This window comes from Anthonomus grandis, chromosome 6, assembly GCF_022605725.1.
Source record: "Anthonomus grandis grandis chromosome 6, icAntGran1.3, whole genome shotgun sequence".
In the NCBI taxonomy this organism is placed as follows: domain Eukaryota; kingdom Metazoa; phylum Arthropoda; class Insecta; order Coleoptera; family Curculionidae; genus Anthonomus; species Anthonomus grandis.
Genome location: NC_065551.1, coordinates 13,379,491 through 13,396,915, shown reverse-complemented (window position 1 = coordinate 13,396,915; position 17,425 = coordinate 13,379,491). Strand labels below are relative to the sequence as shown.

The 17,425-nt window shown below is 33.2% G+C and overlaps 1 protein-coding gene across 3 annotated transcripts in view; it reads left to right on the top strand.

Moving 5' to 3' along the window:
• Positions 1-14,455, top strand: part of LOC126738007 (casein kinase I-like) — a 62,924-nt gene extending 48,469 nt beyond the window's left edge. Inside the window, exons 9-10 of one of the 3 annotated variants that reach the window (XR_007661185.1) lie at positions 14,086-14,199; positions 14,249-14,455. Coding sequence is in view for 2 of the 3 variants with exons in the window: in XM_050443160.1 (XP_050299117.1) it covers positions 2,338-2,494 (157 nt within the window). In the remaining variant the exon portion in view is untranslated. Of the gene's footprint in view, positions 1-2,337; positions 13,956-14,085 lie in introns of those variants that run through there. The other 2 variants (XM_050443161.1, XM_050443160.1) reach the window with 2 other exon arrangements.
• The last annotated feature ends 2,970 nt before the right edge of the window (positions 14,456-17,425 follow it).

Below are 17,425 nucleotides of genomic sequence, written 5' to 3'. Positions count from 1 at the left end.
CTTTTGCATATTATATTGTAAATAAATTTAATTTTTGCTCACGAAAATCAATATTTTGATATCACGTCACAATTAATTTGTTATTGGGGTATTTCTACTTATAATGGTTACACAACATAATTAATATAAAAATTTAAAACCTTTTAATAAATAAAATAAATTAATAATTTAATATTCCTAGATTTTGAGCATGTGTGTAATAAACATTTCAGCGAAATAAAGTTTTTGCTATGTCTAAATAGGCAAATATGCCGAGCGTTTGCTTGTTGACATTTGAGCGCTCGAATTCGCAGAATATGTCTTTGCTCGAGGTTCTCAATCGAATCTTTTTTAATGACTTGGAAAACGTAACGTTACTAAAAAGTGTATGTGAGGCTAAATTAAGTTGTTTGATCGGACTGCATATTTGCCGTAAATCTCGAATGCATAGCATGCATTTATTTGTTTTGCTATATAGCAAAACAAATAAAATTGATTTCGATAAATGTAACCTCAAAGTCAAATAACAAAGGAAACTTGATAATATTGAAGAAGACGGACATAAAATTATCGAAGATAGCGGATAAAGACGAAGATAATATGTGTGAAAGTATGAATAATATTATAAAAAAGAAGAAAAATAGCAGAAAAAATAGCGGAGATTCTCATGTCACCTAACACTTCAGATTTGAACTTATCAGAAACAGAAAAAAACTTCCCTCAAACGTTAATTAATGAAAGGTCTAATTCAAATTATGTAACAAAATGAGGCACAAAATGCTCTGACAAAAGGCGTCTACTTGCGCAGAAAAGCTTTTTCTTTTAATAACTTCACCTGTAGAATGGAGTATAAGGATGATTGCAAAAAAAATCGGAATTACTCGACCAGTGGTGAGTTCAGCAAAAAAACTATAGCTCAAAGAAAGCATCTCAGTAGAAAAAAGGGAGACCCATGATTGCTTATGTGATTGGCACTTGTCAAAGACTTTTCTTACGGATGATAGTCGAGTGATGCCAGGGGCCAAACAATACGAATCCATTATTATTCATGAAAAACAAATTACGACAATCGAAGAGAGAGTATCATTGTTATCAGCATGTAAATGAGAACGAAGTGAAATGTAAAATTTTCTTACTTTGCACAAAAAATTATATGCAGAAAAAATTTGAAACTGGATCCAAATATTTAGATTTTGTGCAGAATCTTGGAATTAACTGACTCGCATTCGTCTAGACCACGGCAGGTACGGGGATCCGAGCGGTCGAATCTAAATAAACAAACCCTTGCCGTATTTGCTTATTTATACTTAGAAAACATTTTCTTTCACTTAAATGTTCATCATGAATATCTAAACAATGTCTTTTTTTATTTTATTCAGTAAAGATCTGAGAACATGTAAAAATTTGCATTAGTTATGCATTGTAAAATTTATTTTTATGATAAAAGAACTACTGAATTTGGAAAGTGTATGATGCACTTGATGTGCTAAACACTTAAGAACGAGTAGAAAGTAAGATTACTCACTTCGTCACGTAGTAACCAAGATATTGTCAAAATGAAAACTTTTTTCTTTCTATGTAAATTATTTTTCGTGACCTCAGCTTATAAGCTTGCTTAATTTTTGCTTCTATTGGAGATAGGTGGGTTTTTTAAAGTCCTGAGGATGAGATCATCCTTAAAACTAAAAAACAAATAATCATTGAACCAGTTTTATACAATTAAAATGATATTGAATAAAATTAATTATTTGAAAAAATAATTAATTTTAAACTTATGGTTATAATTTAAAAATAGGTTATAATTTTTATTTTACTTATAAACTTTTGGTTATGGCTAATTGGTTCAATGATTTTATTTGTTTTTTACATATCTAAACGAGTTCTGAAGATCATCTCATAGAGATCGAAACGTCAAAAAAATATATAGGTAATTGATCTAGAGGAGTTTTGTGACCTATATCCGACAAAAGCATCAATAAGCTATAAATTCATAATTCTTCAAATTCATAGCTAATGTATAATATAAAATAATAAATATTTCGCAAAACTACCTTGAGACATTATTTTTCGTCACTCAAACTGTTATCTGAAAACCAAAGGAACACAGAATTCTAAAACTCACTTTTTAGTGGCTATCTTGGAAAAATTTACCTTATGACAAATAATGTGTTAAACTTCCCCGTTTAAAAACAGAACCACAGATAATTAACCCCGAGCATCCACTCGCTTTTCTTTCTTCTTCCATATTTATCATCACCACTACCACCACCACTCTCCACGACCCATTATCACCAACCACCACCACCACGCAACCGCCCAATGTTCTACCGCTCGCGTCTTTTGTTTCAATTTTGGAAGCGCCAGCGAAGTGGCGATGGCGCCACCATCGAGCGCGCTCCTGGCCAACGCGGGCGGCGCCGTCCAACAGCAGCAACAAGGGGCGGGCGGCGGGGGCGGCGCTCCGAGAAGGGGCAGCTCGAGCAAGGATCCGCCCGCGTGGCGCATGAAGAAATGAGAACGCCGCCCCGACGGCGGCGGCAGTCCGGACGGCAACGGCGGACGGCCACGACAACAGTGGCGCGCCGCCTTCGTTTGAACGATTTAGAGTAATTGCTTTTCTTCGGACTGATTGATTATATTGGGGGACTTTTAAAAAGTGCTAGAGTGGACTGTTGTATAGTTTTCGAGGAACGGTTTATAATTATTTTATTTTTTGATCAATTGTGTGCGGAGGAGTGGAGTGGATTTGTAGTCATTTATTTACCCCAGAGATTTTGTCGATTCTGTATTACCATTGACACACACTGTTAAACACCGGGTGGCATATCTGTATACAGCTAAAGCGTCCGCTATAAAATGTAGACGGAACAAAATTTATATATATCAGACGAGTCGGCTTTACGCATCTGACTAGACATTCTACTACATAATAAATTTTTTGTTCGAATGAATTTTGAATGTTTGCAATGGTGTACAATTTTAAGAATAATAAAAGAATAAGATACATTTTATCTTTAAATTTGTATTCGGCCGAAGCGTCTTTTACTTACAAGCGCATTTCGGACATTACCGAAGTTTTGGGAAGGGATAACGGGTATCCTGTTTACAAATATGCCACTGGGCGACCCAAGATATAGGCAACACTGGATTACTTCAGTTTTTTAGCGAAACAAATGAATGTAGGTATGTTATGTAAATGCTAATTTTGTTTACATATTTAGGTAGTTTTTAGTACTTCCGGATACCCTGTATTTTTTTACATATTTCGATAGAAAATGGTGTTCTCAAAACTACACTACCCCACATGTCACTTTGACGCATAACGTCAAGAAAAATGTTTTTTTTTTCGATAGTGAAATAAAGTGCCATGAATAAATGTAGAACTGTCATTAAATAAACTATGGAAATACAAACTTGATCGTGTTACGTTAATTAGAATCGTTTTAAAAATAGACTTAAAATTTTTTACATATTAATTATCATTAAGAACAAATTTTAGTAGATATGTGTTTTAGATACTACTATTTATCTGACGAATTTGGTCAAAACAGGCCGTAAAAATGTAAATTTGTTTATACGACTTTCTGGTTCGTTAATTATTAGCGCATTATAGAAAAATAAAATGCCTATGCGCAAAAGTAAAAACAAGTTTATTTAAAAAAAATCGCTATAAAAACTAACATTGTTTTATAAGTTGTTACAACAATAATCGACACCAACATTTCTGTTTCCATCGCTTTGGCAAAATCTTCTTTCTCATTGCTTGCAAACTAATCTTCGTCTTCTATATTGATGTTTTCACTTTCATTTAGACTAACAGGAAGATTTTTATAAAAATCGTGGTTATCTGGTAGGGGATAGGACAGTTTTTTTTAAAAGCAAAAATCTTTTAAAATCTATATGCATTTAACAAATTTTATTTTTATAAAATGAAACTACATGTTAATTAAGAACTAGGCAAATTTTTTAAAAGAAATAGAAGTTTCTGCATACCTCTCTCGATATACAATGCAACTATCATCTTCAGTGGCAGTGATCGAATTATTCCCGATTATACAGGGTTATCCATTTTATGCTTGGGAAAGTAAAGTTAAATAAAACACACAAGATATTCACATGGAGACGAAATTTTTAATTTGTTTTAAAGATTGAATCATTCCATTATATGTGAAACACAATATCATTTAAATGTCCACCGCGGGACGTCTGACAAACTTCAATCCTTTAAAGAAAATTTTCAATCACTTTTCGGCACATTTCAGGTGTTATCTCGGCTAGAACTTCACGAATGTTGGCTTTAAGTTGTTGAAGAGTTTGAGGGTTATTGGCGTAGGCACGATCTTTCACATAGCCCCACAAAAAAAAATCCAAAGGTGTGAGATCACAGGATCTTGGGGGCCAATAGATATCACCTAATCTTGAAATTAAACGTCCTGGAAATTTCTCTTGCAAAAGAGCTCGGTTGGCCTGTGTTGTGTGACTTGTGACCCTGTCCTGTTGGAACCACATGTCTTCCAGATCTTCTTCTTCTTCTTCGATTTCTCTCCAAAAATAATTGGTCAACATGCTTTCATACCACTCAGAGTTTACTGTTAAGCCTCTCCCACGATTGTTTTCAAAAAAATACCGACCAATGACACCACCAGACCATAATGCACACCAAACAGTCACTTTTTCGGGATGCAAAGGCTTTTCTACGATCACCTGAGGATTTTCAGAACCCCATATGCGGCAATTCTGCTTATTTACGTAGCCACACAGCGTAAAATGAGCCTCATCACTGAAGAAAATATGCAGTGCTGAAATAATCAGCAGCTTGTTGTTCAAGCACCCAATTTGCGAATGTTCTGCGTTGTCCATGGTCTGTAGGCTTAAGTTCTTGAATGAGTTGGACTTTGTACGGATGGAGCTGTAAATCCAAATGCAAAACTCGCCACAGTGAGCCGTAAGACAAACCCAAATTTTGAGCACGCCGAGGAATTGACAAATTTGGGTCTTCCTCCACACTTTGAGCCACAGCAGCGATATTTTCAGCTGAACGAACGTTACGGCGATGCACGTGCCTTACAATATCAGTAACCGATCCAGTCTCTTCAAATTTACTTACTGTGTTCGAAATTGTTTGCTCTGTAGGACGATTATGTCGACCATAATCAGCTCGTAAAGCTCTAAACGTTGACACAGGAGAATAACCATTTTTATAGAACAATTTAATAATTTTAATACGTTGTTCGACTGTTAAACGATCCATATTTATAAATGGCAAACCTTCAATTAAAAAAAAACGCTTCACATGACGTTTATTTCTGACATGTGTCAAACGGCAGGGTTGTACTTAGCCAACCTCGAATTGGATAACCACTTTTAATATGCGGCTTCCAAGCGCTTTGGTTATTATTATATTCAATAGTTAGAGCCCCTTTGGCAGACTTTAAAAAAATGTGTGGTCCACGATGTCTCTTAACCTTTCTCTTATGACTCAAGTCGATTACTTTTTTTTACCTCGGACGATAAAAGCTGATTTAGTTTTCCACTTCGTTACAAGTGTTGATATCGATTGCTCATCTTCCGAATCATTGAAGCCACCAATATAGAAGCTGATTGTTTTGACGTTGAAGGAGTTAGATTATGATAGAGAGATCTCTGTTTGCACTTCATGTTTTACCCTGATCACCGACTTTGGTTTGAGGCGTTGTCGGTAATTTATTTACTTGTTCCTAAGTGTCATTTGCTGTCTGCATTGGCAGCACGTAGTTTAAGAGGGAATAAATTCTCAATCTTAAAAAACATCTTTATTAAACGGCCAAATACCACATGATGCTCTCTTAGACGCTTCTAAGATACAAATCGTACTGACTCATGAATAATGATTCAAACAATGATAAGAAACGTCTAATGGGTGCATCTTATGTGTAGAGTGCGGTGGTAGGCATAATAAAGCCACCGTTCTTTTGACAGAAATTGAACGTTCAAACTTTTTGTATGCGAACAATGTCCATATAAAATCACAAGAATCGGGCGCTCCTTCGATGGTCGGGTTTGTTCTACAAAATATTTTATAAACTGCAAAAATACGTGACGGTTCATCCATCCTTTCTCCTGTGGCTACCGTTAGGCGCATTATCGCATCAGCTCCGGTTTTAAAAGCTGGTGCAAGAAAATAGCCACTTGCAGCCACAGAAGCAACTATACTTACATTAACTTCTCTCTCAGAGCAAGATAATTTTTGGACGTTGGTTACACCGGTCTCATCAATGTTCCACATTCTGTCTGGGGTGAGTTAATCTTTTTATAGATTTTGTCAAGATTATTAAAAATTTGATCTGCAGTCTGGTTAAACCCATTGGCTCTGACAACTGACGAAATTCTTTATAGCTTATTCCGAAAAATCGCTTTTCCATTTCAATAGTATATTCCATAACTTCGTTTTCTTGCTCATCAGTAAAAACCTTTCTAAACCTCCCAAGATATTTTTCGTTTGTCTTCACAATTTTACCAATCCGAACAAACCTGTCCTGGCCCACGCTATAAGCGCACTAGCGGCGTGTCATTAATATGTAGTGCACGGGATCGAGAACTTTTAATGCTCCAGTGGTTAATTATGTCGCTACCTGGTATAAACAGCTTCTAAAATAATCACTGTCCCGTCTTGGGCTAGTCTCCCCTATTCAAATACATTATTTTGCAGACATGCTCATTATCTGATCTCAATGGAATTGTGTATTGAAGAACGTTCTGTTTTTGAGGAAAGAGCTGCTTTTTTCTTACTGTTTTGTTTATAAAGTCGTATTTTCCTAAACTCTTAGAAATTTGAACAAATAGTATTTCTAGCCAAGTCATTATGCTGTCGTTGTGTTTTAAAATGCAGCTGCACCTTTCCTTTAGACTTTTTTCAGCTTGACGTCGACGTATACTTTTCACCAAGTGACGTTTGGTTTTTCGAATCGTCTTTTTCCAAATACTAAGATTTTTTGTGTTTTTCATTTAGTTCATCATTGTTTTTCTCTTATTCACTTTCATCATATTCATTTTCTTCAGTGTGCACACCATCAGATTAAAAGTCTGTATTATTCATGGGATCATCTTGATCTTCTGCTACTTCAATCTGTACATCATCAAGTTGAGCGTTTAGATCGTCTATAGGGTTTTCTAAACCCTCTGCAGATTCGATATCCAAAAATTCAAAATAGTCACTTTTCTTCAAGTAATTTGACCGGACTGTAGCTTTGAGGAGGGGCATTTTATGACACATGTTTATAGAAAAAAGTTTTATTTTCACTCCAACAATACGCTCTTAAAATATTGGCACCGAACCGGAAAAACCCTGCATATATATTTATTTTTTTAAACTTAGCGCTGCTTCGCACAACTAGTTCGACATATTTTCTGCAATATAAAATTATTTTGTAGAATACTAGTAATTTTTTAAAAAGACGAAAAAATTATTGTCCTAAAATAATTAGTTATTAAGTATAAAAATTATTACCTGAAGTAAGAACCAAATTTTTTTCTGTTCGATTGTTTTCCTTGTGATTTTTCTCTAGCGAGACACTTTCTGAAAACCGTTCGTTATTGGTTCTTCAATTAATTAAACATTTTAAATATCGTATTGAATTTTGTGGACATATTTTAATAACTTTAATAAGTAACACTATTTTCAACAACTTTAGCACGTCTGCTTTCAAAGAACACTAAATAAACAACGGAAAATTTGAGGTTATATACGACAATATGCACATTGTCACTCGCGTCGACAATATACGGCTAGTATAATTTTGACATGCCAGAAGGCTGGATATTTTGGATGCAAGTTTCACTTGACGATAAATGTTGATACGTCTAAAAATAGCTTACAGCGATTCTATCACCAATCTATTTAATACGACCTTTTGGCATGACAGATATTAAGGTATTAATTTTAGCTTATAAACCGAAAATCGCAATTTTATATTTTTTGACGTATTCATAGCATTCTATTTCAAAATAGAAAAGAAACTATATTTGTCTTTTAACTAATGTCAAAAAGTGACCATTTAGTTCTCTAAATATAATTTTCTGTGGAAATGTTTAAGTTGACATTAGGTATAATATTTATTGCCCTATTTATAACTAAAAAAATAAGACAATTTCTTGTTAATCCGGAAGGCATAAGGAACCATTGAATACATCAAAGAATGCACATTTATGTAACATACCGTCATAGGAAATTTCACTTATTTCGCTTAAAAAGGAAAAAAGTTATAATGTTGTTTTTATCGTGGACCACCCGATATACTCAATGTCCACTACTCTTTGAAACAACAACTTTTTTCTCTTGGGTGACATTAAAATGACTACAAATCCCCTGCAAAATGTGTAGAATATCAAATTATAAACAATACCATAGACTACCTAAAAAGAAATCGTTTTTAATTTTCTTAACGCTTCACTCCTATTAGTAAGCCTGGTTGTATAGTGAGTGTGCGCGCGCTTATTTAAACGAAAAAATGCCAACAAAATCTATTTAATAACTCATTTGTTCACATTTATACTCTTTAATAATCCTAGAACATTTACTCAGAATAATCACATTTGCACACTGATTAACATATTACCATGTATTAAATTCTTGCAAAAAAATGGTAAATTGAATGCGGCTTTTGTTTAGAAATCGTGAATGTTGAATTTTAATGTTAATAATGTTCAAAGTTACGGTTTATGTTCCTCGTAGGGCCCTTCTATTTACTTTTTTTTTTAAATTAATTGTATTTAGTCCAACTTGTGTATAGGGGAATTTAAATGTTTTAATCTGGGTTTAAAGTGAAATTTGGGTCATTTCCTGCACCAGTAGTCAGAGTTGGTCTACATACAATAATGCGCGTGTCTGCTGTGTCAAAGTTGGAAAAGTTGAGTTTTGTCAATTGCGAATAATTATTTTGAATAACGGTTAGAACTTTAACCTAAAATTGAAGTTCATCCTAGAGGAGTTAAAATTTGCTTTTTTTTTATAAATTATTTGAAATAGTTCTGAAGCAACTAAATGGCTTTTAGATTACTAAGTATCAAATTACACCCTCTGCTTGTAATAAATCCACTTGAAATCCTGATAATATTATGGTGTCGAAACCCTGGCCCCAAATATTCTACGTTATTAACATACAGTCCAATAGAAACTATTTAGTTTTTAAAAGATTTCAATTATTTTAAGAGCAATTCAAGTAAAGCATCCAGTCTTTACTAGTACTACTACTAGTATGGGCTGGGACTCTAAAATCACGGCTCGATCTCGATACGATCACGACTCAGTCGTGACGAGAAGGGTGATTTTAAATTTCAATCGTCGGTTAAACTCGTTTTATTCGATTTGATTTAGGTTTCTTGCTATATAGTTGTTATTTTCCCTAATACAGTGAACTCCGGTTATAACGTACCCTCTAGGGTGAATAAAATTAGTACTTTATAACCGGAGGTACGCTATAAAAGAAGGCCATAAAAATAAATATGTAAAGATTTATTTGTTTTAATTAAAGGACTAAATTAACAAAAAATACATTCTAAGTATTAAAACGAAAAAAGATGTAATATTAATATGTAACATATAACATTGAAATAGGATACATATACCTATGTAATCAAAATAAATCTGTACTATTTATTAGTTACGATTTTTCAAAAAAATAACGTGTTATTTTTGTTTGCTGATTTTTTTTACACAATTTGAAATTCTCGATGTGCTTCTCAACTTTTAACGAGTCTTGTAAAATTGTATCATCAGATCCGTAATCAGTATATTGTAAGAAATTCGTAACAGTTTTAATTGCACAAAGTGCTTCACAATAATTATCGTCGTTGGTCGTAAAATTATCTAGTTCAGGAAGATATTTTTCTACAGTAGTTACGTCTTGGCAGTGATTTTGCAACCAATAACTTAGCGGAATATCCCAGTCATCATCTGAATCAAACTCCTTGATCGATTTCACTAGACCAGCATGTCGAAAGCAGTTTTGAATCCTTTTTTGTGAAACCTCATTCCAAGATTTCACAATTATTTTTATCGAGTCTATAATTGTTAGATTGAACGTTTCCTCACTATCCAATGTTTGAATTAGGCGATACATAAAATATCTACGGCAATAGGTTTTCAGGCATTTTATTATGCCTTGATCCATTGGTTGTATGACAGAAGCGCAATTGGGAGGCAAAAATTCTAATCTGATATTTGTCAGATCTACATTCTTTGGATAAGCTGCACAATTGTCCACTAGAAGCAATGTTTTTATTTTTTGGCGTCTTAGTTTTTTATCCCACTCTCAAATAAACCACAGTCCGGTCTCATCCCCATTAAAAATATCTTCCCAGTTGTAATTTTATGCAATACCTGGCCATTTCTCGGTTAACCAGTTCACCACAGCTTCCCTGCTAACATCTCCTGCTTCACCGGACACTTTGCCGAAATTGATGTTGTGACGAACTTTAAAACGCTCGAGCCAACCCGTAGAGCACTTAAAATCTCCACCGTGTAATCCTTTAGATAAATCTTCCGCTTTTGCTTTTAAAAGTGGTCCACTTATAGGAATATTTTCTGTTTTTCTCACCTCAAACCATCGAATAAGAGCGTGATCCACATCTGGGCGTACGGGATTCCTAATTTTTTGCGATTTATTTTCACTTGCTCGCTTGATTTTTTCACGATTGTTCCAAATTGTAAAAACTGTTGTTTTTGCCATATTTTTCCTTCTCGCAATTTCCGATTTGTTAATGCCACTTTCAATACTTTTAATGATGTTTATTTTTTCTTTCAAATTTATAGCTCTGCTCCTCATTTTACCAAAAAAACTACTAAAACTCGCACAATAACACGCAATGTCCAATCTAAAACTACCGGTCATCTCATTTTGCATGTTCTATAAAAATTCTCAGAGTCGAGAACTGGAAATCCCCGGCGGCCTCGGCGCCAACGCGCGACGACAGAGAAACTTCTCAGTATCGATTAATGGAAATCCCCGACAGAGGTGGAAAATTACTCTGCTTATAACGTACCTTTGTACGTTACAACCGGAAAATTACTGTCAATCGGGGAAAAATATTGAACGTTATAGCCGGAGTTAAAATTTTAGTTAGTACGTTATATCCAGTAAAATGACAAGACAATTTTGGGCGGGTTCCGAATTATAAGTACGTAGTAACCGGAAGTACGTTACATCCCATGTACGTTATAGACATAGACACTGTATTTGACAGATGGAAACGTCAATTGTCTTTTCTATTGGTAAACACTAAGAATTTATATATTTGAAAAATTAATGAATCGGTCAGCAAGGTGATTGTCGATAATTTCAGTAATTTTATAGATCCAATGACTTGTAGTAGTTTCGCTAATTTAAAATCTTGTCCAATGCTTCTTTGGTAACAATATGTGGCATGAAATCTTGATATATGTACTAAAACGGCCCATTCAATGGTAACTCTATTTCCTCTGCCTCTATTATTAACAGAAGGTTGTGGAAAATAGGGTCGAATTAAATCTATTAGTTGTTGTGTTTAAGAAACCTTTTTGATATACGACTTGAAAACCTGGTACCATAGATAATATATAATAACTAAAAATGCCTGGTATGACTATTGGTAAGCAATAAATAAAACAAATTCGTTTAAAAAAGGATGCTGTTACATTATGTACGTATTAAAAAAGGAAGAACCTATATCGTCTGGTGTATACGATATACCCAAGCGTGTAGTCGACAAATCGTTAAAAAATAGGCAATCCGCAAGACACCCACGACTGAAAATTTTATTTAGAATCAGTCATATCGAGTAATCGTGTCGAATCGTGATTTTAGAATCCCAGCCCTGGTCCTAAATTAATACTGCTAACGTACAGTCTGAAAAAAGCAGTTTTATGGCTTTTTTATATTCTCTAAGCGCATTTGAAATGGCATAATATTTCAAGTAGTGATACTTGTTGACATTTTTGTTTTCACTCCTGAAGATGATTTTTTGCTAGCGAATTCCTGGCCCTAAAATAAATGTTGTAACATTCCGTTTAATTACATTGTTAAGTATTTTAAAAACTTCAGTAGGATTTCAAGTATTGGTTCTGGCAGATAAAAGTAGTAACAGCTTCCTTAATAACAAATCTAAGTTGTTATTTTCCCCCCTGATGATGACTTTATGTTCCAAACCCTAAATTAAATTAGCAGTCCAGAAAGAAAGCTATTGCATAAGCGCTTCAATCAAAATTTAAGTTTTCCAACATTTCTCATGCTTCCTAATGACAAACTATTGATGTGTAAAATATATCTTGTTTAATTATTTAATTACTCATTACAGTGGCGGTACGTGCGGGTAGAGTTTAAGCGTTTACGTTTGATTTTTCCAGTTGATCGGTTGTGATTTTGTTGATTTGTTGATTTTTTTCGTGTCGTTACGTTTACCTATTTGAGTAGCATAGGTATTTTTGCGGTTATAATTTATAAAAAAAGTGTATAAAAAGGGGATTTGCTAATAGTGTTGTATATTGTACGGCTTATTTTTAAAGCTTTTTAATGGTGAATAATACTAGTGCACGGTGCTTTTTATAATAAAAAGTAAATTGTGGGATCGTTGTTAGTAAAAGAATTATTTGTGCAATGTTGGAAAACGTGATACGTACCGCCGCGGCCGCCATTTACCATGAATTTTTCGGAAAGGGGTATCACACCTCGTGTGACACTGTCTAGGGTTATTTCTTTACTTCCCAACTCTGTGTAAAGAATAAATGGCGAATAGAAAAGTTGTGGGCTTTACAAGTTCCAAATTTCTTTCTCTAGAATCTAAACAATAATTCCTACAAATGTAATTTACCAAAACGTCTTCTAAATCCCACTTTTACCATTTTTTTTTGTACACAGTGGTCCAAAAACAATGAATAAAGAAACCTACCCTGTACTATATTCTATTAGCTCTATATAAGTGATAACTCAACGATTTTACTAAGGATAAATTAATCGGCGAACAAAATGAAATAATGGCGTAGCGTGGGGTCAATGTTTAGCAGTTGTCTTATTGTATAAATAAAGGGGGTTCGCACAAAGTATATATAATTCATACACGTTTATGGTTGGCGAAATTAATTTGTTTCTGGCCCTATGGAGGATGGATGTATTTATTTTTGAGTCAATCATAATGTAATAATTCGAGTTTATTTCTGGTCATGCAGGATGGCAACCGTTGAAAAATTAATAGTTTTAGTTCAAACACAAATATTATATTGTGATACTTATGCTTTGTGAGAAACCCTGTCCTAAATAATAATAATAATGATAGTAACAAATAAAAAGGTGTGATAAGAAAGAAAAATAATTTAAATTGTACAAGGTCGCGATCGACCAGTTTATGACTTTTTCCCACACCTTTTTCCATAAATTTTATAGGTAAGGCCAAGACTATTTTATAATCAGTGGAAAAACATGTACATATCTAGACTGATTTTTGTGTATTTTGTGTATAGAATCCTAATATTTAGTTTTGTGAAGAAATTTTTATAAAAACATAACGATAAGGATAAACTTCGACGTAAATTAAGATAAGTAGTTCAACGTGTACCATTTTTTTTTCTCGTAATTATTTTGGATCGGTCAGAGTGTTGTATGGTCATTACGGCCGGTCGGATTTGATTTTTAAACAGGTTACAGAGTGTTACAAGTTTACCATAAATTTAGTAAACATTTGTAAAGAACCCTATAGCCTATAAACAGTTTCTTTTGCTAAGATTTTTCTCGTGATACGCATAGAATGCCCATGTTCCTAACTTGTTCTATAAACCTCACTCGCATTCTTTAGTTTTCAATAAGTTTTGGCTTGAGCACTCTGATCGTTTCGAATCTGACTTAACTCTAAGTATGTAAAATTTAATATTAACTCTTATTCGATAAATTATATTTTTTCCGTTTTTGTAGCAGACAAAAAACTTATAAAGGGGACAAGATTAATAAAAAATGTGTTCGACTGAACTTAAATTGAATATTTTCTTTTCAATGCCTATATAAATCCTTTACCCCCGCATACTATATACTTTTTAAACATTTCACAGAAGCTTTTCTAAGAAATATGACGTACTTTTATGCTAAAGCGCTTTTAATTTCTAAGCCTCTCGGATTGGATAAAAGCCCTACCGCCTAAATTTAGTAAAGATTAGACAGACCTCTTATATTAAAAATGAAATTAGAAGAAAGGAGTGAATTCGCACAGCGCCAGTAAAAGGTACAGGATGTTCTTGGATTATCGCATGCATTAAAAAGATGTCTTTAAGGTCGAAAGTAAAAATAGCCCATTAGTCAATCAACTTTTGAAGATTCGGTGCGGCTGAAAGAATTTTTAATTAGTAGTGGGCTGGCTGCCTTCTGAATTACTGTGACAAATATTATGTTAACCTTATTATATTTTCATACAGTGTAATGTACTATACAGAGACATGGAGTCATTTTAGGTAAAAAAATAAATTATATTAGTAAGTTTATGTCATTTTATTCTTTAGTATTTAAGAAAATTGACAATTAGCGTCACCTGTCAGCGAATAGTTTAATATCGCGACATTCGGAACTTTAACATAGAAAACAAAAAATAAAATAAATGTACAGGCTAATAAAACACCCCGGCCGCGTAAATCCGGACCCCTGTTAATTTCAGAGCAGCACCGTTCTCAAATGAACATGGACATACCAGCCGTAGCCGATCGATAGTTCTAACCTGGACACTTATCCCCGCTTCCGTCGGTACCTCACAACAGAAGCCGAAATCATGCGAGGCGACGACCGCATCGCGATGGCAAAAATTCCGCGCTGGGGCACGTATTTTGCGTTGATTCGAAATAATATTTTACTGCAGTTATTGTTGTAGTTTATAGTAAGATTATGCATTTAAAATTTTAAACTACCAAACTATTTTGATACTCGCTTTGAGTTTTAAAAAGAATAAAAATTCGGTATTTAAATTAGGTGGGTGAATTAACAATTTTATTTTTAACTTACATTTTACAATCTTAATTTTATTTAGAATAATGCCTACCTCTTGCTGCATTCCTGTTTAAGCTCAGAAAAAATTAAAATGGATTTAATTTTTTTTTTTTTTTTTGGTTTTTTTTGATTATCTTCGGAATGATTCAAATTTTCGATTTTTTAAAAAAGCAACAAAAATTTGGCGTAGGTACCTACCTAATTTTATTTCGGCATTAACATTTTTACGAAAAAGTAATACAGCAATGCAAAAACTTTCCCATAGCAACCAAGATAACCCACAAAAGTGTCAAGAATAAGTTTTTGAAAATTTGTTTTTTTTTCAATAATCTTCAAAACCACATAAAATATAATATATATTTTTTTATATGGCCTATTCTTTTACAAGTAAATAATGTGCAACTTTGGGGTAAATTATTCATTTTCGTATTTTGAGGGTAGACGAATTTGAAACACCGTTTATGTATATTTTTCTAATAAAATAAATAATAAAAAATATTTAAAACATTTATCATATACCTAAAAATACGTAATAATAAAAAAAAATATTATCTTGTAAAATATAAAATATTAGGTCCCGCGGTATCTCCACTCTCAAATGCCGTGCAGACAGTTTCTTCAAATTGCATGCATGGTTTATAGGTTATGTTAGATAAATTCTTGTTTTTAGTAGTAGTGTTTAGCAGTAGATTTTAATGCTAATAAACAAAATGAGTGAAGAAGAAGTAGTTGATTTACTAAATACTTAAGGCGATGATTATAAAGTGCTAAAAATAAAAAGTGAAAAAGAAAACTTTGAATTCATCATGCTGGAATACAAAATTTACTGGCATAGATTCAAATGTGTAAGGCTCCATTATATTTCGCAAAATATCCCGATACATAAATCGATCCATTTTCCCAACAATTTTGTGTATTGGCCCAGTACCATACCAAGAAAAGCATCCCCATACTATCACATTACGACATCCATGTTTAACCGTAGGTCGGATTAACTTTTTTTTGAGTCTTTCACCTTTCGGTCGTCTTACATGAAGTATTCCATCACTGGAAAACAGATTGAACTTAGATTCGTCACTGAATAGCACTTTTTTCCAATCTTGTACAGTCCAGTTAAGATGATCCATTGCAAATTGTAGGCGTAACTTTACATTTTTTTTCCGCATCAAAGGTTTTTTAGCAGGTCTGTAGCTGTTAAGTCCACCAGAACACAATCGCCTTTTTACCGTTCTTGCAGAGATATTGGAAGGCTCACCTTCATTTAATTTTTGTAAAATTTTGGAGGATGACAAAAATGGGTCATTCTGGGAAATATTTAAAATTCGCCTATTTACACGGGCAGTTGTGGCTTTGGGTCTTCCAGTGCTTTTACCTGGTACCACATTTCCAAATATACGATATTTCTTAATTATCCGTGACACGGTGTTCTTAGGAACGTTTAGTATTTGAGCAATATTACGCTGCCTAACACCCTGATTGTAAAAATCTAAAATTCTTTGGCGAATGTCGCTGGAATAGGCCTTGCCTTTTCCCATGGTAACACAAAATAAAATAAATAAAAAGAACCCACTCGCACACTGGTGTCTCAAAGACTGCCTGTAAAATACATATTTTATAAAAAGTTCCAAGCATTTTGTCCAGCACAAAAATTTAAAGTATTTCTTATTGTCTGAAACAAGATAAGGTTGAAATTCTGGTATGCTTTTTTGTTTACTTATAAATATGTTTATTGATTGGATGTACAAAAATAAAATATAAATTTAAAACATTGGAAAAATTTTAAATTTTTAAAAGTTCCAACTTTTATGGCCAATATTGTATTTACGGACATAAACACATTAGACAGAGTTTTGACAGCTGATGTATTCGAAATCTGATTTTTCACTTGGAGAAATGGAATTTTGGAAAAAAATTCCAATATTAAAAAAAGAGATGATTCTCTGGTATATCCCAATCTTATCTCATTATTTTCTATTCTACAAGTATAGAAAGATTATTTTAATATATTAATTTATACAAAACAAACTGTGCAACAACAATAACCGGAATTTTACACAGCAAAAGCATGATTAACAATAATGAAAATAGCTGCTTTAATTGTTTAATTACCAACGATATTATAAAAAAACATAATAATAGTATTTACTCAAAATACTTTTTAAAAAAATCTATCATAATGTACCATAATGGTTTTTAATTTTGTGTTATGTTAGAAAATATTTTAAGTTTGGTTACTTTTTTCTAATTAATTTACTGTTCTTGAAAATAAAACACTGAAAAAAGAACAGTTTGTTTACCTCTTTCCAAAAACTAATATTTATACGTTATTTCTTACATAGACTAGCTATACCCGGTAAAAATTTAAATCTAGTGTTGTTTTTGTTCAATCGAGTAACTTTTTACTAAAATTTCTAGAGATTTTTATTTTTTGAACCTGGAAACATTGATCAAAACCGAAATATTGTCTGTCTGTT